This window comes from Paroedura picta, chromosome 12 (assembly GCF_049243985.1).
Source record: "Paroedura picta isolate Pp20150507F chromosome 12, Ppicta_v3.0, whole genome shotgun sequence".
Classification (NCBI taxonomy): Eukaryota; Metazoa; Chordata; class Lepidosauria; order Squamata; family Gekkonidae; genus Paroedura; species Paroedura picta.
The window spans coordinates 42,517,563-42,540,883 of record NC_135380.1 but is presented as its reverse complement, the minus strand read 5'-3'; the positions used below and the strand labels follow the sequence as shown (position 1 = coordinate 42,540,883).

Genomic DNA, 23,321 nt, shown 5'->3' with positions numbered 1-23,321 from the left:
TGTTGCTGCAGTTCTTCTTAGAGGGGAAAAAAAAACATTTCAGGAATTTATGGAGGTCCACAGACTACCTACCTTTCCAGTGTTGTCGCCCAGGCACACCACCTTGCTGTACAGCTCTGCCTCCATGGAAAAGCAGAACTTTAGCACGATCTCCCCGACGGCTGACATCCCCAGTCCGAACTGCTGCGATACAATTCTGTAATAAGTCAAGCTGCCAGGGTGCCAGAGGGCAGCGGCAACCCTCTTCTCAACAGGGACGGGCAGGCATATGTAAGTAGGCTGGCGCTCCAGCCGACCTCAAAGTACGGAGACAATTTCAATGAACGTTCCTCTGGACATCCTGAAGCTTAGAATCCATTCTTTATCACTCCAGGTGGCCAGTACAAAATTATCCCACCAGTCTGTGGTTCTCCAGTCCATCCACATCTGCTTTGGGAAGCGCACCTTGGAGAGAGAAAACCATCTTCGCCTTGCTGCCCTGCGAGCCCTCCTGGAGAGGCTCAAGAACTGGCTTTGCAGGGCACAGGTGGGGAATGATGCACCAGTATGCACCTTCCACCAGATCATTAGCATCCTCTCTTGAAACACAGCCACGTCCAGCCTAATTCACAAGAGGGTGGTATATACTCTTGCAACAAGAATGGAGGACTGAGCCAGCAAAGCCAGCAGGAGAGTCTCCATTTCAAGTTTGCACAAAAGTGGCTACTCAGTTGAGGCAGACAAAGAGAAATGGCTGAAAGGTGTGCTTCCTGAGGGATTTATACAGGTGTGTTGTGGGTGTGCCATGTGGGCATGGGGGTGAGATTGGCGAGACATCTGGCCAACAACTAAAAATACATATAGCAGGGGTAGTCAAACTGCGGCCCTCCAGATGTCCATGGACTACAATTCCCAGGAGCCCCTGCCAGCGAATGCTGGCAGGGGCTTCTGGGAATTGTAGTCCATGGACATCTGGAGGGCCGCAGTTTGACTATCCCTGACATATAGTAATGAGCTTTGTTCTAAAAGCACTATGCATATATTATGCCTTGAATACGCATTTCAACAAATAAGTACGTTTTAAAAACAAAGGCGGGACCTTTAAACTGCGTAAGCATATGGTGTAAGGGGGTTGGTTGCCTGGAGTGATTGACAGGCTGAAGCGTGACATGTACAAAGCACACTGCTCTCTCTTCTGCCTTTCCCAGCAGGACATGAGGAGGGTAAGACACGCTAAAAGACAGTGGGAAAAGACAGATTTAAGGTGAGGAAAGGTTGCGAGGCACGATATAATATAGTGCTTCTGTAATCAGATGCCGTGACACTATATAGCCCAATGTGCGGAAAAGCCCTCAGTTTTCACAGTGTTGGATGTGGCTTGGGTTAATTTGGTAGCTGTGTGGACACCTCTGCACAGACATGGTTTCTTCTGTTTTTTCCTGTGTTTACAGATTATAATCTCTGCACCCCTAAAGAAAAGAACTGTTTTTTTTTTGTGCTGGGGAGGGGAGGGCTGGAAGTAGCATTTTGAATAAAATTCCTGACTAGTGCAATTAGCAATGAGCATGTTTATATTAACAGGAAGTCGTTTCCTCAAGTTGCTGTGTTTACTCCTGGGTGTCAGTTCTCACTGATCACCTCCCCCCCCCCCCAATCCTATATGAAGTCGCAATGCATTTAATGCCTTGAGGTTTTCCCTGCCATTCATAGTATGAAGTCTATCATAGGTCACCCTATCCTTCCACCACCCTCCATTATCAAGGAGACAGCAAAAGCCTCAGCTTGGTTGCTGGAAGCCTTATCTCTCCCCCCCCCCGCCCCCATTTCCAGCAAGGTTAGAAAACAAAATTGATAAGATGGGAGGGAAGGGGAGAAGGCAGATAGGACCTTGGGAGCATTTCTCAACCATCCCTCACACTCCCCCCCCCCCGCCACCACCGCTGTTTGATACACATTCTGCAGAAATAATGGGGAGATGCCTGGAGGGTATTCACAACTAAAGGCTTGTCTATAGTTCTAAAACTGAACCCCGATCCTCACTAAACTGGGGGGGGCTTATACTAAATATAACTGCTTATTCAATACAGGAGCTTAGACAAAATGAAGGTGGGGAAACCTTTCACTAAAATGGACACCTGGAAGTGAAAGGAGCTTTAAGAATCTCTCCTTGAGATTTCAAGAGGCGCCTCCTCACTGAAATTGACCAATGAGCAGAGAGTGTAGCGCAATATTGATGGTGGAGGCGTGGCCTCCTGGGCGGGGATCCAATGGAGGAACTGTTTCTGGAAGACCGTGAGGGGCATTTCTCAAAAAGAAAGAAAAAAAAAAAGCAACCCTGGATACCCTGGGTAGAAAGTGAAATGACTCTATGGTGGAGTCTGAACATTGTGAAAATGGTTCAGTCAAAAAAATTTAAAAGGCAAAATGAATCCAAGTGGAAAGAAACATTAGATGCAGAAAATTAATTTTAAGCTGAGGGGAATGGACTGCTAGGCCACAGGAAAACCCAGTGTATAATCAGCAGTGCATAATTGCAGAAAAATGCAAAACCTGTAAAAAATTACATTGGGGAGCTTAAATCCCCCCCCCCCAATAAATGCTTTGGTTATGCATTCACAGACAGCACCCCCTCCCTCTGCTAGAGTCTCAGCAGTAAAGGTGAGGGGGGGGGGCTCAGGGGAAGTGATAATTTTGCACCACTTCAGCCTCCTTCCCACAAACTCTATGTGTCAGGTCTTAATTGGTAGAGAGCTTTTGAGCACGTGTTCACTTGTAGTCAACTGGAACTCTTAATGGTAGACAGGCCTCTCCTGAATGAGAAAGCCCTCCCAGCAGGCCAGGTTCTCAATGAACATCCCCTTAGATGGAAGAACTAAAGTGCCGAATCACCCTCTTCCAGCCGCCTGATCCACAGTGCAAGTCTAACCACCCTTTGGATTCAGATGAGTCTAACTCTTCTTTCAGTGGCACTGGAAGCCACTTTGATAATAATGTCACTCAATACTGAACTCAACAACAAAGGGATTAGCAGTTAAGTTAGATGAAAATTTCACTGCAAAATAAACTTTGCAAAATAACAGGAGTTAAGCACTTCTAATATTATCTAACCTGCTTTTTGCTAGAAACTTATTTCTTTCTTACCCCCTTCCCCCCACCATGCTGTTGCCCTAAAATCTAAAGATGACCTGGCATGGACTGCAAAATGTGTCTGCTCAGGCCTGAGCCCCCTGGACATGGTAGCTAGTGGTCTGGGCTTTCTGGGTGTCCTTTGTATTTCTTTCTCTTCAATACAATGAAGCCAGGGAGAAAAGCAGCTTTCCCATGTGTTGACAGACACCATTAATAAAAATACTATGATCATTGTCTTACCAACTGGACTTGGACATCACAGGCTTCCAATGGGAATCTGCTAGACAGGGGAGGTTTGGTTTCAAAAATAGTTTGGCTTTTTGTGGATTTATAGGATCTGGCAGGCAGTGACAAAAATTCTTTTCCAGCAGTCTTCAGATCTGTCATGGGGTGACTTTCTCCATTCTGATCCTGGAAAGAACAACAAATGGCTATTTCTATGCTGTTTTTAAACAGACACAACTAAAGAGATATGATCATGCAAATAACTTCAAAGTGTTTCAACGACATTCCCTTAGGACAACTGAAGGCCAAAGAGGCCACCATCAGGGTCCAACAAACTCTGAAATGGGAGAGCTGCCAAGACCCAAAGGGTTGGGACAAGGGAAGGCCCTCTTTTGTCCAAAACTTCGTAATGGGTGAGTTCATTGACAAAAACCTAGCTCGGGGGTTCATATGGCCAGTTTTATGATGTATCATGGGCCTTTGCCATTGTTGCATTTCCTTCTACAATGTATGTACCCTTTGATCTAATGTATTCTTTGCACATCTTTGCAAAGGTTTAGCCATCGAGCCATCTGATGTTTTGAGAACATGCTATGTCCTCCTGGCCTTGAAGGCCAAAGGCAGCAGGGTTACTGACTTTTGTTTGGCTGTACCAAGAGGGAGAAGAGCCTCTTGTGGCGCAGAGTGGTAAGGCAGCAGACATGCAGTCTGAAGCTCTGCCCATGGGGCTGGGAGTTCAATCCCAGCAGCCGGCTCAAGGTTGACTCAGCCTTCCATCCTTCCGAGGTCGGTAAAATGAGCACCTAGCTTGCTGGGAGATAAACGGTAATGACTGGGGAAGGCACTGGCAAACCACCCTGTATTGAGTCTGCCATGAAAACGCTAGAGGGCGTCACCCCAAGGGTCAGACATGACCTGGTGCTTGCACAGGGGATACCTTTACCTTTACCAGGAGGGAAAACATCTGAATGGTTTTTCATACCTAAACATGGCTGATAAGGGGTAATGAATCCCAGGGGCATTAGCCTTAGCAAGGACCTGAAGTTGTCTGCTTCGTTGTTCTCTCAATAAAGATTTTAACCTACAAGTTCTGCTTATTGGGAGCAATAGACTGGACTCTCACAGATGGGCACTGAAGGAAAGCACCAGGGATCCAGGAAGACAGCAGCTGCATAGGAAGTACTACAAAAGTCCAGCATCAAAGCTAGTTTAGTTTTTTTGCTTCCCAGAACACTCTGAAGAACTCACAGCCGGAGACTAAGCCAGGACTTTGAAATGCCACCAAAGGGTAGAAAGGAGATGGGCAGCTCTCATCTCCCCCACAAAGAATCTCATGTGATCCTGGCCAAAACACAGCTGCCCAGTATGAAGCAGTTTTCAAGCTCCCTTGGAATTCTCTGCTTAATCCCTATTATCTGCTAATTACAGACTTCCCGGCTGTCACAGACATCCAACAAGCTTGCTTGGCAGTCAAAGGGAGCCTTATCCCCACCTACTTCAGACTCCCATTACCTTTTGAGAGGGGAACTGAAGGTTGCTGTCACTCCTCGTGCTGTTCCTCTGGATATTCTTTGGTCGAGCCCCTAAAAGAAATCAGATCAGCAGCTGTCACAAAAATTCAGCTCTCAGGACAATCAGACAGCATTCAGTTTAGAGCCCAGACCACTGCTTCCTACATATGGGAAACACCAAGTAAATGGCACCTTCCATGAGTGCTGGGCTGCTGGGCATAGCCGGAATCCACCCACACAGAGCTCTAGAGCCGATACTGCAGGTGACACTGCATGCCTAAAATGCGGTGAGGACAGTAGTTGCCACACGAGGAGATGTCCAGTCCTCGCTTCCGCCCCCTTCATTTCAGGGAGTGGGGATTTGCTCTTTTAAAAAAATGCCAAAGAGGCTGGAGCAACAAATAGGCATTTGCGAGGCTGCCGGATGGTTTAAAAACACATCCTGGATCGTGCTCCTCCCACGCTATCTCCCTCCCCAAGTTAAATATACCAATGTGACAGTTTCTCTTTCTCGAGTCACATCCATGATCTGGTTGCAGATGCGGAAGTGAGACTTTAAAATGATTTTTTCCCACACAACCAATGCATACGTGAATAAACGGATTCTCGTTTCATCGCATAATTCATTTAAAAAAAAAAAGAGTTTGTGGCTTTAAAGAGTCATGCTGCGAGGTGATTGGTTGTCGGGAATGATTGATGGGCGTGAGCTGGGGGAGGTGCTGGAAGCTCGTAATGCGTTCCTCACTTCTCGGAAGGCGGTAAGGAACGCTGCAAACGCTACGATTGTGGAGAGAAAAGAGGGGAGGGCTCTCTAGTGTGAAATGAAGGTAGGATGCTACAAAATGTTGCACTGGCCCATGCAGCACTGATCACATTTCTTTTTCCATTATGCGGAATCTGCCTCAGTGCCCCCCCAAACGGCAAAAGCGGTGGCAGTGTGCCTCAGTCATGCTGGATGTCTTCCTCTGTGAGCCTTGAATGCTGCAAAACGGTTTTGCTCCTCAGGGTTTTGACAGGAAGTTTGACCTGGTCTGGCACTGGCTTCCATCACTTAACTAGGATCTGTGCAATCTTTTCAAAATCGTATTGCGAAAGAAAAAGGATCTGAATGCAAACAACAGTGGGAACCTGCAGATCTCCAGTTCAGCTCATTCCATAGCAGTGAAGTTGACTCAAGAGGCCAACAGTGAAATTGGCCCAATATTGCCCCAATTTGCCATTTTGATAAGGGCACTATTGGCAAATTTTTGTCTGGAGTGCAATTGGTGCTCAGGCTCATACAAGGATAGATGGACCTTCAAGTAATGACCAGAACCCTGAAATAAACTTAGAAGCAAACAGGAAGCCAGAAGGATTTATTTTAAAATGGCATAATGTGATGGCAATGGATCCATCCTATTAACAACCCAATATCCTCATTTTCACGATAGATAGATAGATAGATAGATAGATAGATAGATAGATAGATAGATAGATAGATAGATAGATAGATAGATAGATAGATAGATAGATAGATAGATAGATAGATAGATAGATAGATAGATAGATAGATAGATAGATAGATAGATAGATACACACACACACACACACAGACTAATTAAAATCTTCCATGATATCTTCCATATATTACAGTTCTTTAACCCAGAAGTCACAGGAGCAGAATAACAAAGCCAGTCTGGTCCAAGATCTGGTGAAAGATGAAATAGTCTGGCTTCTGTAGAAATGTGGAGTCTAATAAAACCCAGGACTCTTAATGCTATTTACTAAAGATAATCTTGCAACATCAAGCAAAGACTAATCTGCCTCCTCCAGGGCATCCCAACTTCGCTAGCAGCAACATCTGTCTTGTCTGTACTTTATAAACATCTGCCTAAATTTCATGGACTTAACGTGGACACTGGGGAGGAACAAAAAGACAGGCAGCACCATCACTGGCACCCAGGATTCAGTGATCTGGACAAATACCAGGAACCTGCAAGCCCCTTCACACACGGACCACAGAAGACAGCAATATGGCAGGAGTGAAACAGGAGGAATCTCACCTTGTGCTTCATAGCCGGCACAAAAAGTAGACATGCTCTGTTCGTTCTTGCCTGGCTGCAAACCCAAGAAAGACTTCAAGTGTGCAATGTTGATGCGAGCTGTTCTCTCCCCACTGTAGTCGCCAATCTACAATGCAACATGCAAGTTGTCATTAATTACGTTCAGACCCCCATGTCGATGCAACTACTGAAACAGAACAATACAATACGATAAAATGAAACTGAAAGTAAGTGAGCAAATGGCAAATCCTAAGAGAGCAATATGAAGCAGCCAGCTAATACATGGAACATCTAAGCAAGAAGGCAGTTGGCTGGGTCAACTTTAAGAAGAAGAAGAAGAAGAGTTGGTTCTTATATGCCGCTTTTCCCTACCCGAAGGAGGCTCAAAGCGGCTTACAGTCGCCTTCCCTTTCCTCTCCCCACAACAGACACCCTGTGAGGTGGGTGAGGCTGAGAGAGCCCTGAGATTACTGAAGAAGAAGAAGAGCTGGTTCTTATATGCCGCTTTTCCCTACCCGAAGGAGGCTCAAAGCGGCTTATAATTGCCTTTCCTTTCCTCTTCCCACAACAGACACCCTGTGAGGTGGGTGAGGCTGAGAGAGCCCTGAGATTACTGAAGAAGAAGAAGAGCTGGTTCTTATATGCCGCTTTTCCCTACCCGAAGGAGGCTCAAAGCGGCTTATAATTGCCTTTCCTTTCCTCTTCCCACAACAGACACCCTGTGAGGTGGGTGAGGCTGAGAGAGCCCTGATATCACTGCTCAGTCTGAACAGCTGCATCAGTGCTGTGGCGAGCCCAAGGTCACCCAGCTGGCTGCATGTGGAGGAGTGCAGAATCGAACCCGGCATAACAGATTAGAAGTCCGCACTCCTAAACACTACACCAAACTGGCTCTCAGTAACTCCTCAAGTAACTCCTCAAAGAGATAAGGGTTGTTCCTTGGAATGACCTTCTTCTTGTTAAAGGGCTGCAGCTCACAGAAAGTAAGAAACCATGGAAGACCCATCAGCCCCAAAACTGAAGAGACAAGAAAAAGGTTCAAGCTTACAGTGGCATCAAAAGAAAAGATTTATTTCTCCTAATTAAGTCCAGCTTCATGAAAACAAGTTCTTAGGTAAACACTTGCTTTTGAAATTCCTCATCACTGAATCTATACAATACTGAAATGAAAAAATATAAGCAGTCTTATAAAACATGATCGTCATGTTATCCGTTCAGTCGTGTCCAACCCTCGGTGATTCTATAGGAAAGTCTTGGCCATGCGCCCCCGGCTCGGACTACTTCTTTTAGTTGGTTCATGGTCATCCCTGTATCATCTTTGATCATGTCGAGCCAGCGGATCCTTTGATGACCATGTTTCCTTTTGCTGCTGACCATGCCGAGCATTAATGATTTTTCTAGCGAGTTTGATCGCATGATGTGTCCAAAGTAAGTGAACTTTAGCTGTAATATTTTCCCTTCTAATGACATAGTTGGTTTGCTCTTCTCTAAAACTGTCTTGCTGGTAACTTCAGCTGCCCATGTTATTCTCAGCATTCGTCTCCAACACATCATTCGAAAGCATCTCTTCTCCTCCTGTCTTCCTTCTTCGGGGTCCAGCTTTTGCATCCATAGCTTGTCATGGGGAAGACAACAGCGTTGACTAGCCGGCACTTGTATTCAGGCTGATATCCTTACTCTTCCATATTCAGTTCATGCCTAACATTATTCACCATTTGATTTCATGGCTGCATCCACCACTTTGATTGAGTTTAATAAAACACCAATAAACATTCTTAACCATGCTCTCTAATGAATTCAATAGTCTTTTCATGAGATAATACCTGCATTTGTGCTGTTTTCTTTGAAATCCAAACTTTGGATTATTCAAGTTTTACCATATCAGGAACACTCAAACCAGGAAAGTACCTTTTTTTTTTACTACGTGCATTCCTAGTTTTCACTGCTTTTATTAGCAAGCTGGAAGGGTGTTTAGTGGAAAGCAGCTAAGTCTGACCCACATCCCATGGCTCCTCCCCAGAGAAGTGTCATTCTTCCTTCTCCATGAACAGAACCTTTGGAGTCAGCCTCCTGCCTATATGTGGGTGAGACAACACAAGGAGGAAGACAATCCGCTGCTCGGAGAAGAGTAACTCCACGTACCTCCTGGGAGATTTCCAAGTGTCTCTCTGCAAAGTGCAAGGCTAGTTCATGGCTCCCAACAGACATGTGGGCATTTTCTAAACTCCAGCAGGCTCTACCTTCTCCCACTCTGCAAAACCAAAAAATCATCTTCATTTCATTACATCCAATGAGATACGTCAACATCACTCCTCTGACAGCTGCAGTTCCCATCAGAAATAAACCAAGACTGCTGAATAGTTATTTTTCTCAACTTTTTTTTTATCGTTGAAAACCCCTTGAAATATTCTTCAAGCTCTGAGAACCCCCAGAAGTGGTGCCATCATGCAGAATAAAGTTGGGAACCACAACATGGTACTTGCCCACCTGGGGCCCCTCCCCTTTCCACCCCCTCCGAGCCACCCATTGGCCATTATGGGAGGGGTGGGTTAACATTACCATATATGTTCATATCACCCAATAAATTTTAAAAACATATAAATTTTAAATAACTCCCACACATTGGGGGAACCCTTCCAGTGCCATCAAGAAACTCGATGGTTTCACAAAACCCTGTTTGAGAAAGCCTCCGTCTATAATAGCAACTCAGTGGTTTCAATGGAGCAGGAGGGATCCCCTCTTCAACAGGACTTAATAGAGAAGAAGAGCTGGCGTTTTGTACCCTGCTTTTTACTACCCAATGGAGTCTCAGAGTGGCTTACAATTACCTACCCTTCCTCTCCCCACAACAGACACTGTGAGGCAGGAAGCTCTGAGAGAACTGCCACCCAGCTGGCTGCGTGTGGAGGAGGAGTGGGAAATAAATTCTGGCTCTCCACTTTAGAGGCCACGACATCGTGCTAGCTCAGTAACCCTCACATTTAAGAGGGGAGGGAAAGATTGTGGCCCAATCTGAAGTGTGCAGAAAACAGTGAAACACGGACTTCCGTACCCATGGAGGGTCCAAATTTGGGCTTTTACGACTGAAAGAAGAAAATGGCTGCACCAAGTCTAACAAAGAAAAGAGAAAAATTGTTGCTTGCAAGCAAATAATCTTTAATATCTGTGATGTGCATTTCACATCAAGTTTCCGCAAGGGGACATCAGATTATCAGCCCAACGGCCCTTTCCCTTCTGCAGGTATTCAGGTGAGTGACTTCCTATGACTGCCCTCCCCCAACCACCTAGTTCAGGCATTGCTCCCCACTTGGACCACCCAGGAAGCGTCTCTCTCAGCTTCCATGGCAAAACCAAGTGTGAGTCAGTGGCACCTTAAGACCACTAAAATTTTATTCTATTCCTAAGATTTCATGTGCAGGCACAGGTCTTCCCCATCCTCTTCTTTTCCATAGATTAAATCTTTGTCTCCCCCTAGTGGCTGAGGTTCAGACACATTCAAAATCCCCCTAGTTCCAGCTTTCCTGAGAAGCAGCACAACTCTGCCGTAAGCCTTGCCCAAGTTCCAGAAGGTTTAAGCCAGGGGTAGTCAAAACTGCGGCCCTCCAGATGTCCATGGACTACAATTCCCAGAAGCCCCTGCCAGCGAATGCTGGCAGGGGCTTCTGGGAATTGTAGTCCATGGACATCTGGAGGGCCACAGTTTGACTACCCCTGGTTTAAGCCTTCATCTGCAGGATTAAACCAGCACCTCCCACCCCCACTCTGGGCCTGCAAGATGCAGCTCCACCAGTGAGGGGCAGCCCAGAAAACTAGACAGAAATAACCCTGAGGAGGAAGAGCTGCCTGTTGCTTTCCGGTGGGGCTGCTTGGCAGGCAGCTATTCAACCGGAGGCAGCCTGCTCTTCTGTGCTGCACACAACTGCCTAGTACGTAAGCCAAACAGGCCTGCAGATCTTTTCCTTTCACTGGGCATGTTGGTGAGCAAGTGGCTCTTTATGGAGAACAGGTATTGAGAACAGAGCTCCCCTCTTTCTCTTCCCTGAATGGGCCGACTAGCTAGAAGTCAGCTGCTAGGTTACTGATGGCAAGGGAGCGACCGCCACACTATGTAGGCCAGGGGAGAAGCTCCCCCGTGCCCTCAACACCTCTCCCAACACTGCAGCAGCTCTTGCACAACCATTTGCCGGCTCCCCAATGCACCAGGTTCAGGAAGTCATCCTGAAATGGTTTGGAAGGCCCTTTCCAGGGATGAGGAGAGGTAGGAAGAACAAAACCTCCTTCTCCTAGACCCTCTCATTCCTGCCTCTATAGCGAGAGGAATTAGTGTTAGTGAAAAGTTCCAAAGGCCAGACAGAGGAGGGTGACGGGGCTGCCTTACCCGCTTCTCTGGGTTCAGGGTGCCCCTCCTCCAGGACTGGCAGAAATGTGGTGAGGGAAGGTGCAGAGTCAAGCCAAACAGACTCAGTTGCTCCTCCAATGGCACAGCATGCTTCACGTTCAGCCCAGGAGACTTGCCTCCAAATCTTTCTCACAATGGCTCAAGAAGGGCTCTGTTATTTGTGGGATTTTTAGCCCTGTAGACCTTTCTCTAAGAAAGGCCAAGCGTGCTTGTTGGTTTCAGGACCTACTGCACACCTTCCCTACAGGTGGAGGCACCCACCTCGTTCAGGCCTCTCCCAAACCCTTTGACTCTCCCCTCCAGATGAAGAAGACGCTCCACGCTCCCCCCCCCCACACACACAAAAAAAAACCAGATCCTTCATCTGCAGGCAACTTTGGGCACCACCCAAGAGTTTGTCCGCCTTCCTCTGCTAGATCACTCTTGTGCCAAAATGAACTTCCAGACATCTTTGAGCTTTAGGGATGTTTTTTCAGTATTCCAGATCCTCAGTAGAACAAGATGAACAATGTGGTCCCCATCTTGGTTAGGCCATTATTTGGCTACTGTCCTGTCTCTCCCAGAAAAGGGTCCAGGAGAATCCAGCTAGGGTACTGAACACCACATATACCAGTCTCCAGAGCGACCGCACACTGCAAAGAGCTGGTATCCATCGGTACTTGAACCAAAAATGTCAGCTGACGAGAGCCTTGTGCTGTCTCCTAGCCACACCAACCTTCCAACAGCACACCAAGAACCATCCCAGGCAGCAAGGGGGGAGGTGGACAGAGGACCATGGGCTTCTCCCTCCAAAGGAATGCTGTGAACCTGTTCCTCTGGAAGGAGAACAGCCCAGCCTCTCCACCAGTGGAACATGCCCAAGGCGTCACAAATGTTACAGACACATGCAAAACAGCAATATCTTAGAATGGGCTGCAACAGGAAATGCACCAACCCCCATGTTTCTGCCAAATGGCTGAAGGGCTGGGTGCCTTGGCAGAGAATGCAGAGGCCGAAATGCCTGTGATGGTGGCAACAGGGCTTCGGGGAAAATCCCCATTTAAGCTCGACATCGCCGCCATCTGAGACCTGGCCCGACTCAGGACCTCAGAAGACCTGCGTTAACGAAACGCGGAATCTTCCATGGGCCTGGGACCGCTGTGAGCACAGGCGAGGGCTAGGTTGCCCTAGCCGTATGCATAATTGGAGGAGCCAGGATTTCAGGACCGGCTCCTCCCCTTACCTACGGCATCCCTACAGGGATGCCTCTCGCCCTGCCAGCGCCGTGGGTCCACGGAGCTGACAGGGGCATCCCCCCACCCCCACCATGGTGGGAGAGCAGCATGCTTCTCCCCACCATCGTGCAGTGGGGGCCCCATACCCCTGATCCCCCCCCCCCCACCGCTGCTGCTGCCGCTTCAGAGCACTCCCGCTGCTTCCAGCCCCGCGTTGCGTGCATGGGGTCATTGCACCGGGGCAGCCAGTGTGCTCCTCCCCCGTGCATATGCAGGAGATGGCGGGGCTTTTTGCCCCGTCGCAAAGGATGGCGGCAGCCTGGCGTGGCTGCCGCTATGCATAATAGGTCCTTCACAGGTCCCTGGTAGCCTCTGACTGAAAAGGTCCTTCAAAAGAAATAGGGAAGACCAGAGGTGGTTTGGAGGTCTCCCACAACTAGAATAGAGATGTACAGTCAAATTACAGAACAAAATATGTGTACAATCGGGCACCTTTAAGACCAACAATATTTTAGTCAAATTATCAAAATATTACTATTAAAATTATCAAAATTATTGTTGTTGCTGTTGTTAACCTGCCCTACCCATTCAGACTCAGGGGCGGTGTGCAACAGTCGTAATGCAAACTTCTACAAAAATTGTAAAAATAGTAAAAAGCTTGTGCTTGACTGGACCCAAACTTTGTTCTGCAACTTCAGGCCAGTATGGCTGCCCACCTAAAAGTAAAAGCACAAAAACTCAGTTTCTAAGGAACCTGGAGTTTCTCACCTGTCCTCCAGCTCCTGGGCGATTGCCAAGTGCTTCAGGTGGTATTCGATGGCCCTCTCATAGTCCTGGAGGAGGCTGTATGTGTTCCCAAGGCTATAGCAAGACTGAGCCTCCACAGCTTGGTCCTTCAGCTGTCTGGAGAGTTGTAGAGTTTTCCTAGATGAAAAACAGGCAGGATGAATGTAAGGGAGGAAAGGCAATTCTGCCAGCTGCAGGCACAGTCTGACACACACCTTGCACCTTGTGGCTGAGGCTGTCCAGACAGCAGACTAAAAGAGGGCAGGGCAGCTGTAACAAGATGGCAAGCAAAAACCTACTAACCAAGCTCAGCCCCTCGACCAGCCAGAGCCAACCATCTGACTGGCTTACTGGCGAGAGTGGGGAGACAGATCTATTTATTATCAGAGGGACACGATGGACATGGGGGATCTCAGATTGAATGGTGGGCCCTGCCCTGGCCTCAACCATATGCCTGGCGGAAGAGCTCCATCTTGCAGGCCCTGCGGAAAGCTGACAACTCCGAAAGGGACCTTAGCTCTTCCGGGAGCTCATTCTACCAGGTTGTGGCCAGGACCGAAAAGGCCCTGGCCCAGGTTGAGGCCAGGCGAGCATCCCAAAGGCCCGGGACTACCAGTAAGTTCATACCCGCAGAGCAAAGAACTCTGTGGGGGCATAAGCAACCAAGTGGTCCTGCAGGAAACAGGACACAGACTTAAAGGTCAATACCAAAACCCTGAACTTGACCCGGAAACAGACTGGTAACGAGTGCAGATGTCAAAGCACTGGCTGAATATGGGCCCTCCGTGATGTCCCCATGAGGACCCTGGCAGCCGCATTTTCTACCAGCTGTAACTTCCGGATCAAAGACCAGGGCAGGCCCGCATAGAGTGAGTTACAGTAGTCTAGACTGGAAGTGACCGTTGCATAGATCACGGTGGCCAAGTGGTCCGAGGACAAATAGGATGCTAGTAGCCTAGCTTGGCGAAGATGGAAAATGCCATCCGGGCTACTTTTGTGACCTGAGCCTCCATAGAAAGGGAGGCATCAAAGTTCACTCCCAAATTTCTGGCGACCGGTGCAGGTGTTAATTGCACCCCATCCATGGGAGACACGCTTCCTGGTCCTGCCCTCTTCTGCCTGAGCCATCCAGCCACTGCTTCCAGACAACTGGCAAATATATTCAGGGGGTAATCCGGCCAACCAAGGAGGAAGAGGAGGAGGAGGAGGAGGAGGAGGAGAAGAAGAAGAGTTGGTTCTTATATGCCGCTTTTCTCTTCCCGAAGGAGTCTCAAAGTGGCTTACAGTTGCCTTTCCTCTCCCCACAACAGACACGCTGCGAGGTGGGTGAGGCTGAGAGAGCCCTGATATCACTGCTCAATCAGAACAGCTTTATCAGTGCTGTGGTGAGCCCAAAGCTAGCTTCATGTGGGGGAGTGCAGAATCGAACCCAGCATGCCAGATTAGAAGTCCGCACTCCTAACCACGACACCAAACTGGCTCTCTTTGCCCAGAAGAAGTCTCTCTCCTCACCTGCAATGGGGAGCGGAGCCCCACCTCACCCTTCCTTGCTGCCTGCGGCCCAAATGGCTGCCAGGTTTGGGCATCCAAGCTCCAGATTTCCAAAGAGGCTATGGAGAAGAGCTCTAGATGGCGCAGCACCAACCTGGAACAGGGCTATTTGTATCCCACACTTTCCCACAGAGACCTAAGCCATCCTTGTCCTTCTCACAGAAGCCAGGATGTGCTTGTAACACAGGCAGGCCCTGAAAACTATGCTGAAGGGCAAAATCGTACAGCCGCTCCCATCCTGGCAATGGGCAAGATGAAGTCCAAGCAGGACAGCAACGGTTCTATCAGAGCTGCCTTGCCAAGCCTAGTGTCAAACGTGAAGAGAACTCACAACAGGCTTCTTAATTAAAGAAAGCTTTATTGGAAAGTACTACACGCTATAGGACTGAGAAGTCAAATCTGACTAGAGTACAGATTTGCTTCTGCTTATCAATACAATTCTCCCGCTCAAAACTTGACAGTTCCCAAGGGAGGGGAGCAAGAGAAAAGACACATGTGTAATTAAAACAGGAATACATTCTCATAGCCTTGACTAGGTGATAACAAACCCAGGCTCAGCCGAGAGGCCACAACATGTGATAAGGTTACAAAAACAAATTATTCACTTTTATGGTTAGCAAGAATACAGGACCTGGGGCAACCAGGCGCCAAGCAATATAACTGACATGGAGGAACTCAGGCTAATTTATGGCAGAGATTCTACAATCCTGACACCTAGAAAGGGAGGGGGGGGTGACCTCCATGCAGGCCTCTCTGCTTACTTGTAGTACTCAGCCGCGATGTCAAACCTTCCCAGGAAGATGTGGGCATTGCCCAGATTGCTGTACGCTCGCCTCTCAGCAGCCTTGTCCCCAAACTCCTTGGCAATGGCCAGTCTCTGAAAGAGAGTCAGGCAGACAGCATCAGCTGCTGTCACAACACCCGCTGGGGAAGCATCAACACACCCACACACACACACACACACACAGAGAGTGCAGGAGCAGCCACTGCAAACAGAGCAAAGCCCTGGAAGCCACACATCCAAGGCTGGGGTGGGGCACACTCAGCACTTTCAAAAAGGAAGACCAACAATTCAAAAAGGAAGACAAAAAATGAATTATTTTCTGCTTACTCAGCATGGGGAAAGCGCCGCTTGGGGAGCTGAGGGCCCTTCCGCACCTAGTGCCTCATTCACCCGCTGCAGTTTCTGAGACTGCAGTGGGCATTTCCCACAGACGTGCCGGCCGGGCACTGCCCAATGCTCCTGTGCGTCCCAGAGGATGTGAGGCCCTGGCAGTCTGCCCCTCCCCAATAGAGGAAGGGCAAATGTGATGTCTAGCAACCAGGCAATCCTTCAGGCTCCAGCTTTACCACGTTTCTCTGCCTGGGCAGGTGGAATAAGGATGGGCCCTGGAGCTGATCCATAAAGAGAAGCATCACTGCAGCACCAGAAAACTGGCCAGCCAGAACCAGCTAGCTCTCTCTCTCTCTCTCCCTCACCCCCTTCTTGGTTGGCCTGAAGTTCTAAGCCAGGGATAGTCAAACTGCGGCCCTCCAGATGTCCATGGACTACAATTCCCAGGAGCCCCCTGCCAGCGAACGCTGGCAGGGGGCTCCTGGGAATTGTAGTCCATGGACATCTGGAGGGCCGCAGTTTGACTACCCCTGTTCTAAGCAGATCCTGCCAGCACATTCCCACGCCACTCTCAATGAATTAATTTAGCTCTGTAAACATGCTTTGAGAACCACTGTGCCACAGGGACTGCAAGTGGTGGTGGGGAATCACTGAAACGAAACTTCCAGGCCTCCTTGGTGGTATTAGCAGGTCTTACCTGTTTGTGGAAAAGGACTGCTTTGCGAAAGTTGCCCAGCAGATACTGTGTGTTGCCCAGGTTGCCGTAGGCCCGGCCTTGAGCCGCTCTGTCCCCCAGCTCCTTCACCAGGGACAGGTTCCTCCTGCAGAAGACCCGAAAGGGAGGAGTTGTGAATCTCTGCACCTCCAGAGGAGAGCAGAGAAGGGCACCGGTGGTGGCCTGGCCAGCCAGAACCATCCCCCCTCAGGACCACGTTTGGCATGCCTGGCAGAGTGGCAGGAAGGGAATGTACATTCTGATTTTCTGTTCCAAGCAGCACATCTTGCTTGAGCCCTTAGCTTGGGATTCAACCAACGGGACTAGCAGGGATCTCAAAACAGCATCTCAAGCCCCCCAAGGGCTCCATGAAAAGGCCAACCCTGCTGGCCTCCAAGCCTGAGCACAGGACCAGTCCTTGCAAAGGTCCTTGGAGATGGAGGGTGCTGCTGCCAGGACCAGCAGCGAAGGAGAGGCTGGCTTCCCAGCCTGCCCCCTGAGAAGGACCAAGGAGTCTGCCTGGGCAGGGGACCCCAAAGGTGAGATTGTGTGGCTGGCAGGCCCTCCTGCTCACAGCACAGAGAAGGGGCTGGTACTCAACTCACAAATAAAACTCGGATGCCCTCTCCAAAGTCTCCACGACCTCTTGGGGCAGGTGCCCGGGCTCCTGCGGCAGACTCCAAGACAGCTGCTTCCCTTTAGCATGGTGTACGTTGCCAATGTTGTACAGTGCTCTGGCCTCCCCTACCTAAACAAACAGAGGTTTCACTCAGAGGGCTTTCTGTCTTGCCCAGGTTTACCCTAAGTTGCTAAGTCAATTTTTGTTTCAGGTTCTGCCCACAGATTCCTGGGCCACCCCAGGAATCCTCCGGTTTGAACCTGGACCTGCCATGTCTTCAGTCAGCCTCCTTCATGGAGCAGCAGCAGGAGCGACTGGGCCAGCGAGCCAGTCTGAAGAGCCATTCATCCCAGCCCCACTTGGCCACGGTCAGGAAAGACAGCCTGGCCTGGGAGTCAGCGGATGCCTTCAATGGTTGTCCACGCTTACAGACTCGCTCCTCCTCAGCTACATGCAGTGACTCCGCTCCACTTTGTCTGGTGCAGCAAGTGTGGCTGTCACTCAAAAAGTAGGGCCTGGGCAGGTATCCAGGCTCTGAGGGCATCCAGGTGAGACTACTCCCAAGTTTTCTTGGACCTGACGGCAGCATCATTCTTAAAAGAAGTGCCCTGGCTCAGGCCCAGTTTAAGGATTTGCAGGGCCTGTAGCCCCAGAGCCAGCATGGCCCTCGCACAGCACAATTGGAGCTGTTCTTTGTGCAGCACAAGTAACAGCGGGGCAACCTTTCCAGGGATAGTTTGGGACTCTGGAAGCAACTGATACCCTCACTTGCGGAAAACATTTACTAGCATTATCCTGAACTCTAAATTTCTTTATAACATAAAAAAGAATCACAACTAATTTTTTAAAATGTGAGTACACTCAGGGACTGTCATCCTCTTTGAGGGCTGTAATTTGAGTTCCAGAGCATGAATGTCTCTCCCAGGGATCCTGTTATATGTGCAAGCTACTCACTGCAGTGCAGAGGACACCCTCCTGGCTCAGCTGACAACAGCAGCTCCAAGCTGCTGAGGAAAGGACGCGCAGTAATGGGTTTAAACTACAACGATATAGGCTAGATATCAGGAAAAAATTTTCACAGTCAGAGTAGTTCAGCAGTGGAATAGGCTGCCTAAGGAAGTGGTGAGCTCCCCCTCACTGGCAGTCTTCAAGCAAAGGTTGGATACACACTTTTCTTGGATGCTTCAGGATGCTTTGGGCTGATCCTGCGTTGAGCAGGGGGTTGGACTAGATCAGGGGTAGTCAAACTGCGGCCCTCCAGATGTCCATGGACTACAATTCCCAGGAGCCCCCTGCCAGCGAATGCTGGCAGGGGGTTCCTGGGAATTGTAGTCCATGGACATCTGGAGGGCCGCAGTTTGACTACCCCTGGACTAGATGCCCTGAATGGCCCCTTCCAACTGTATGATTCTATGATTCTATGATTCTATAAGCTGCACGCAGCCCCCTGCTCTTCCTTCAGCTTTGCCCGTCAGTGACTATTCCAGATTGGGGGGGGATTGGCATTCCCTTCAAGGGTTTTCTTGCAGGGGGAGTCTGTTTCTTTGGGGGTGGATCGCCTTGTCGCTGGGCAGGCTGCTGCTGGGAAAGCCATCAAATGCAGCACATGCTGGTGCCAGACCATCCTCTCCCCTCTTCTCCTGTTGTGCTTTGTGCCTGTGTGTGTGAACATAGTCAAATGGCTAGCAAAGAGATGAGGAGGGGAGGGAAATAATAAAGAAGTTGTGTTCTGCAGCTCTTGTGAGCACATAGATTGATTGCCACTCCCCCCAATTACAAAAGTGAACCTCTGGGATTCTTCTGGGATCTTAGCTGAAACCAGCCTTTCCTGTGGGGCTGAGGTGAAAGGGGAGCACCCAAAGATGGGGGGGGGGGGAGACTTCTTGCAAAAGGAAGGCTTCAAAGCTCATCTTCTGCAACATTGCAATGATCAAATCCCTTCAAAGGGTTTAATGGGATTGAATCCAAAAACCGTCACCGATCTGGCCGACTGACTCACCTCCCACCTGCTGCCACCACCTCCTCTCCAAACCCTCTGCAGCTTGATGATCCAGGCAATGAGGCCCCTTGCCTCAGGTGAAGCCGGTGGGGCAGAAGAGGCCAAACGTATGTGTGGGTTCCCTGGCAAGATGTCTGTCACTCAATTCAGGATCTTTGCTGGCAAAGCAGGGCCGGGGCCCCTTGAACTGTGGGGCCCACAGCACGTGCTACAAGTGCTACATTGATAAACAAGACTCAGTCCAGAGGACTGGCTGTTCCCTGGGCCTGGACAAGGAGAAGGCCTATCTGTGCCCCCCCCCCCAATACAAGTCTTCCTGCCAATCAGGAGGTCTATGGAGGTCCCCTCTGTGCCCCCACACCATCCGAGGCGATGAGAAGCTGCAGATCTGTCTTCCTGGTCAGGTCAAAACATTTTGCCAGACTTTTGGCTGGCCTGAGTGAGTGGCTACTTCTTTTTAGTCTAGTGGCTTTGGAACCTCTTTGAAATGGGCTGGCAAAAAAAAAGCCAGATAGGCCCTGACTTGCAAAGCAGAAGGACCTTTGAAGGAGACTGATTTCCAGGGCACCTTCTCCGGTCAGATGTTCTGGATTCCTCTCTGTTACATGTTGCGGTTTTTGTGGTGTTTAAATACTATGGGTGCACAGGTGTGCTTAAACCTGCTTTTGTAATCTGCATTAGCCACTTTTGGGGGGGGAAAGTGGAATATTTAAATAAACTCACAGTGTGGGTATTTCGTTCTCAAATCAATAGTTTATGTTATTGTGCCACTGATCATTGTCATTCTTAGTGATGCTATTTTCTAATAAGAGGTGGTTCTAAATGAACTTTATTCCAGTTGGCCACTTTCGAGGCCACCAGATGAGAGGCCAGGTAAAAACCCATCACAGGAGGGTGTGAAATATTCCTGCTGAGCCTTTTACAGCCTGGCTACTGCCTAGCCCCCCCCCCCCCCCCACACACACACACACACACGCCCCTTGGCCCCTGCATCCTCTTTAAGCATAACCCTTTGGAGTCCCACCCGACAGTCCAGGCTGACAAGATGTTGCCAACAGGCCAGGAAGAGACTATGAAGCCAAAATCAATCAATTCAAGTCAGTGTATTTTGTTCACCTAATCTATGATTCTAAGTAGTCTGTTCCAAATACAAAATATGATGCATCCATCTGGTTTCCCCTCCAACATGGCAGGCAGCTGTGTGATGCCCAGTACCTTGTCCCCTTGCTCCTGAGAAATCTCCAGGTGCCTCTGGCAACAGGTAATGGCTTCATCAAACTGCCCAAGGATTTTGAGCGTGTTTCCTAGATTCCCACTGGCTTTCGCCTCTCCGGTGCGGTCCCCAATGGTTCTGCAGAGAAAATCAGAAGACAGAAGTAGCTTCTAGAGAACAAAGTCACAATCAAGACCCAAAGTGAAAATATTCTAGAGGACTTCCTTCCTTTACTGCTGAGATGAATGCCATCACCTTCCCTCCCAGACACCCAGTGGTGGAGCTTAGAGAGCTCTGAAAGGACTGCTCTGCAAGAACCACTCTGCACTGTCACTAGCCCAAGGTCACCCAGCTGGACGCACATGGAGGAAGAGTGAGGAGCATGAGCAATTTCCCAAGCCCCCACGAAGACCAGGAAACAAGTCACAGGACCCCACAGGTGAGAGTTCTAGGACTTCTTCCCCAAAGCCCCCACGAAGTCCAGGAAACACTTCACAGGTCCCCACAGGTGTGAGTTCTAGGCCTGATCCCAAGGGTACAAAGAAACGGGTATTGGTAATTGGGGATTCCCTACTGTGAGGCACAGAGGCCAAAGTGTGTAGACCAGACTTGTTGTCTCAAGAGGTCTTCTGCCTAACTGATGCACGCATCAAGGATGTCACAGAGCGGCTGGACAGGCTCATCAAGCCCACAAATCATTACTCCTTCCTTCTCATCCATGTAGGAACAAATGATACTGCCCAGCGCAGCATGGAACGTATTAAGAAAGACTTGGTGGGTCTGGGGGAAAAGGTCAAGGACCTAGAAGCACAAGTTGTATGTTCATCAGTTCTTCCTCTAAGTCGCTTAGGAAGAGAGAGAAAAATCATGCAAGTAAATGACTGGCTACGTCACTGGTGTCATTGGGAAAGGTTTGGATTTCTGGATCATGGTCTACGACAGGGGTAGTCAAACTGCGGCCCTCCAGATGTCCATGGACTACAATTCCCAGAAGCCCCTGCCAGCATTCGCTGGCAGGGGCTCGTGGGAATTGTAGTCCATGGATATCTGGAGGGCCGCAGTTTGACTACCCCTGGTCTACGATGTCAATATGAGGGGCTACGATCAGGAAATGGTTAGCACCGCACAAGGGACGGAAAAAGTATTTTGGGGAGAACCCTTGCAAACCTGGTGAAGAGGGCTTTAAACTAAATCCAAAGGGGGTAAGAGATCATTTCAAAACCTAGTGTAATGGCAAGAAGTGAACATGGGAAGATTGGAAATCTACAGGGAATGGCACATAAGCCAGAGGAACTACTAACTTACAAAGAAGTTCAAAAAACAAAACTATGGGGCACACAAAGGATGGATTACGATGTCTCTACACTACTGCACAGAGTATGGGAAACAAACAAGAGAAACTAGTAGTCCTAACAGAGGAGGGGGACTATGATCTAATAGGAATCACAGAAACTTGGTGGGATAGTACTCACAATCGGAATACTAGAACTGAGGGATACAATCTATTCAAAAGGGACAGACAAGTAAAGAAGGGGGGAGGTTAAGAATGTTTATACTTGTGAAGAAATACAGCTACCTGAGTATGAAAGTTCAATTGAGTGTATTTGGGTAAATATAAAAGGAGTAGGAAATGAGAGTGGTATTATTGTGGGTGTCTGCTACAGACCACCAAGCCAGTCAGAGGACTTGGATGAGATATTCATAGACAAAATTACACAATTCTCAAAGAGGGGGGAAACAGTGCACTTCGATTACCCAGATATCTGTTAGAAGACCAACTCTGCTAAAAATACAAACTCCATTAATTTCTTAACCTGTCTTGCCGACAGCTTCATTTCTCAGAAAGTAGAGATGGGAACCAGGGGCTCTGCTATTTTAGACTTGATTCTCATCAATAGAGAAGAACTGGTAGATGAGTTGGAATTAGTGGGCACACTTGGTAGTAGTGACCATGTGATTTTGGAATTTACAATTGTGGGAAAGAGTAAACCTTTATGTAGTCAGACGCGTAGACTGGATTTCAGGAAAGCTGATTTTTACAGACTTAAAGGTATGTTGAGTAGTATGTCTTGACAGTAGCCTGTGCAAAAAGTATCTAGGAGTCTTGATAGATCATACATTGAACATGAGTCAACAGTGTGACTCAGTGGCTAAAAAGGCAAATGGGATTTTCAATTGTGGGAAAAAGAAACCTTTACGTAGTCGGACACATTGACTAGACTTCAGGAAAGCATATTTTCACAGACTTAAAGGTATGTTGCGTAGAGTCCCGTGGTCAGAAAGAGACGGGAGTCCAAGAGGGCGGGGAGTTTCTTAAAAGTGAAATACTGAAGGCTCAGTCACAAACAATTCTCTTGAGAAGAAAAGATGGAATGAGCCTAAGGAAGCCAAGGTGGCTACATAAGCAGCTATCAAATGATTCAAGGAATAAAAAAGAATCATTTAGGAAACGGAAGGGAAGCCATACTACCAAGGATGAGTATAAACAAATAACCAATGATTGTAGGGAGAATGTTTAGAAGAGCTAAAACTCAATAAGGCTAGCAAGAAGTGCTAAACATAGAAAAAAGGCTTCTTTAGTTATATTTCAAGTAAGAAAAAGAGTAGGGACTCCGTAGGACCACTGTGAGGAAAAGAAAGTGAAATTAGATGATGAAGAGAGGGCTGAACTGCTTAACTCCTATTTCCTCAGTCTTCTCTTGTGAGGGAAATAGTGCTCAATGTGGCAAAAATGTATCACAGCACGGGGAACGGGAATGGTGGCCTAGGATCACTGTGGGGGCAGTCCCTAAACACCTAGTTTCTTTAAATGAAACAGTTTTCTG

At 48.5% G+C, this 23,321-nt stretch overlaps 1 protein-coding gene across 2 annotated transcripts in view; it reads right to left on the bottom strand.

The window, feature by feature from the left end:
• GPSM1 (G protein signaling modulator 1) overlaps window positions 1-23,321 on the bottom strand; it is a 54,658-nt gene that overhangs the window by 14,851 nt on the left and 16,486 nt on the right. Inside the window, exons 3-12 of one of the 2 annotated variants that reach the window (XM_077305712.1) lie at window positions 20,499-20,634; window positions 17,271-17,413; window positions 16,648-16,771; window positions 15,598-15,713; window positions 13,268-13,423; window positions 9,029-9,137; window positions 6,887-7,013; window positions 4,846-4,916; window positions 3,349-3,519; window positions 73-183 (exon numbers count right to left, since the gene is read on the bottom strand). In XM_077305712.1, the coding sequence (XP_077161827.1) occupies window positions 73-183; window positions 3,349-3,519; window positions 4,846-4,916; window positions 6,887-7,013; window positions 9,029-9,137; window positions 13,268-13,423; window positions 15,598-15,713; window positions 16,648-16,771; window positions 17,271-17,413; window positions 20,499-20,634 (1,264 nt within the window). The remainder of the gene's footprint in view (window positions 1-72; window positions 184-3,348; window positions 3,520-4,845; window positions 4,917-6,886; window positions 7,014-9,028; window positions 9,138-13,267; window positions 13,424-15,597; window positions 15,714-16,647; window positions 16,772-17,270; window positions 17,414-20,498; window positions 20,635-23,321) is intronic. The other variant, XM_077305711.1, reaches the window with a different exon arrangement.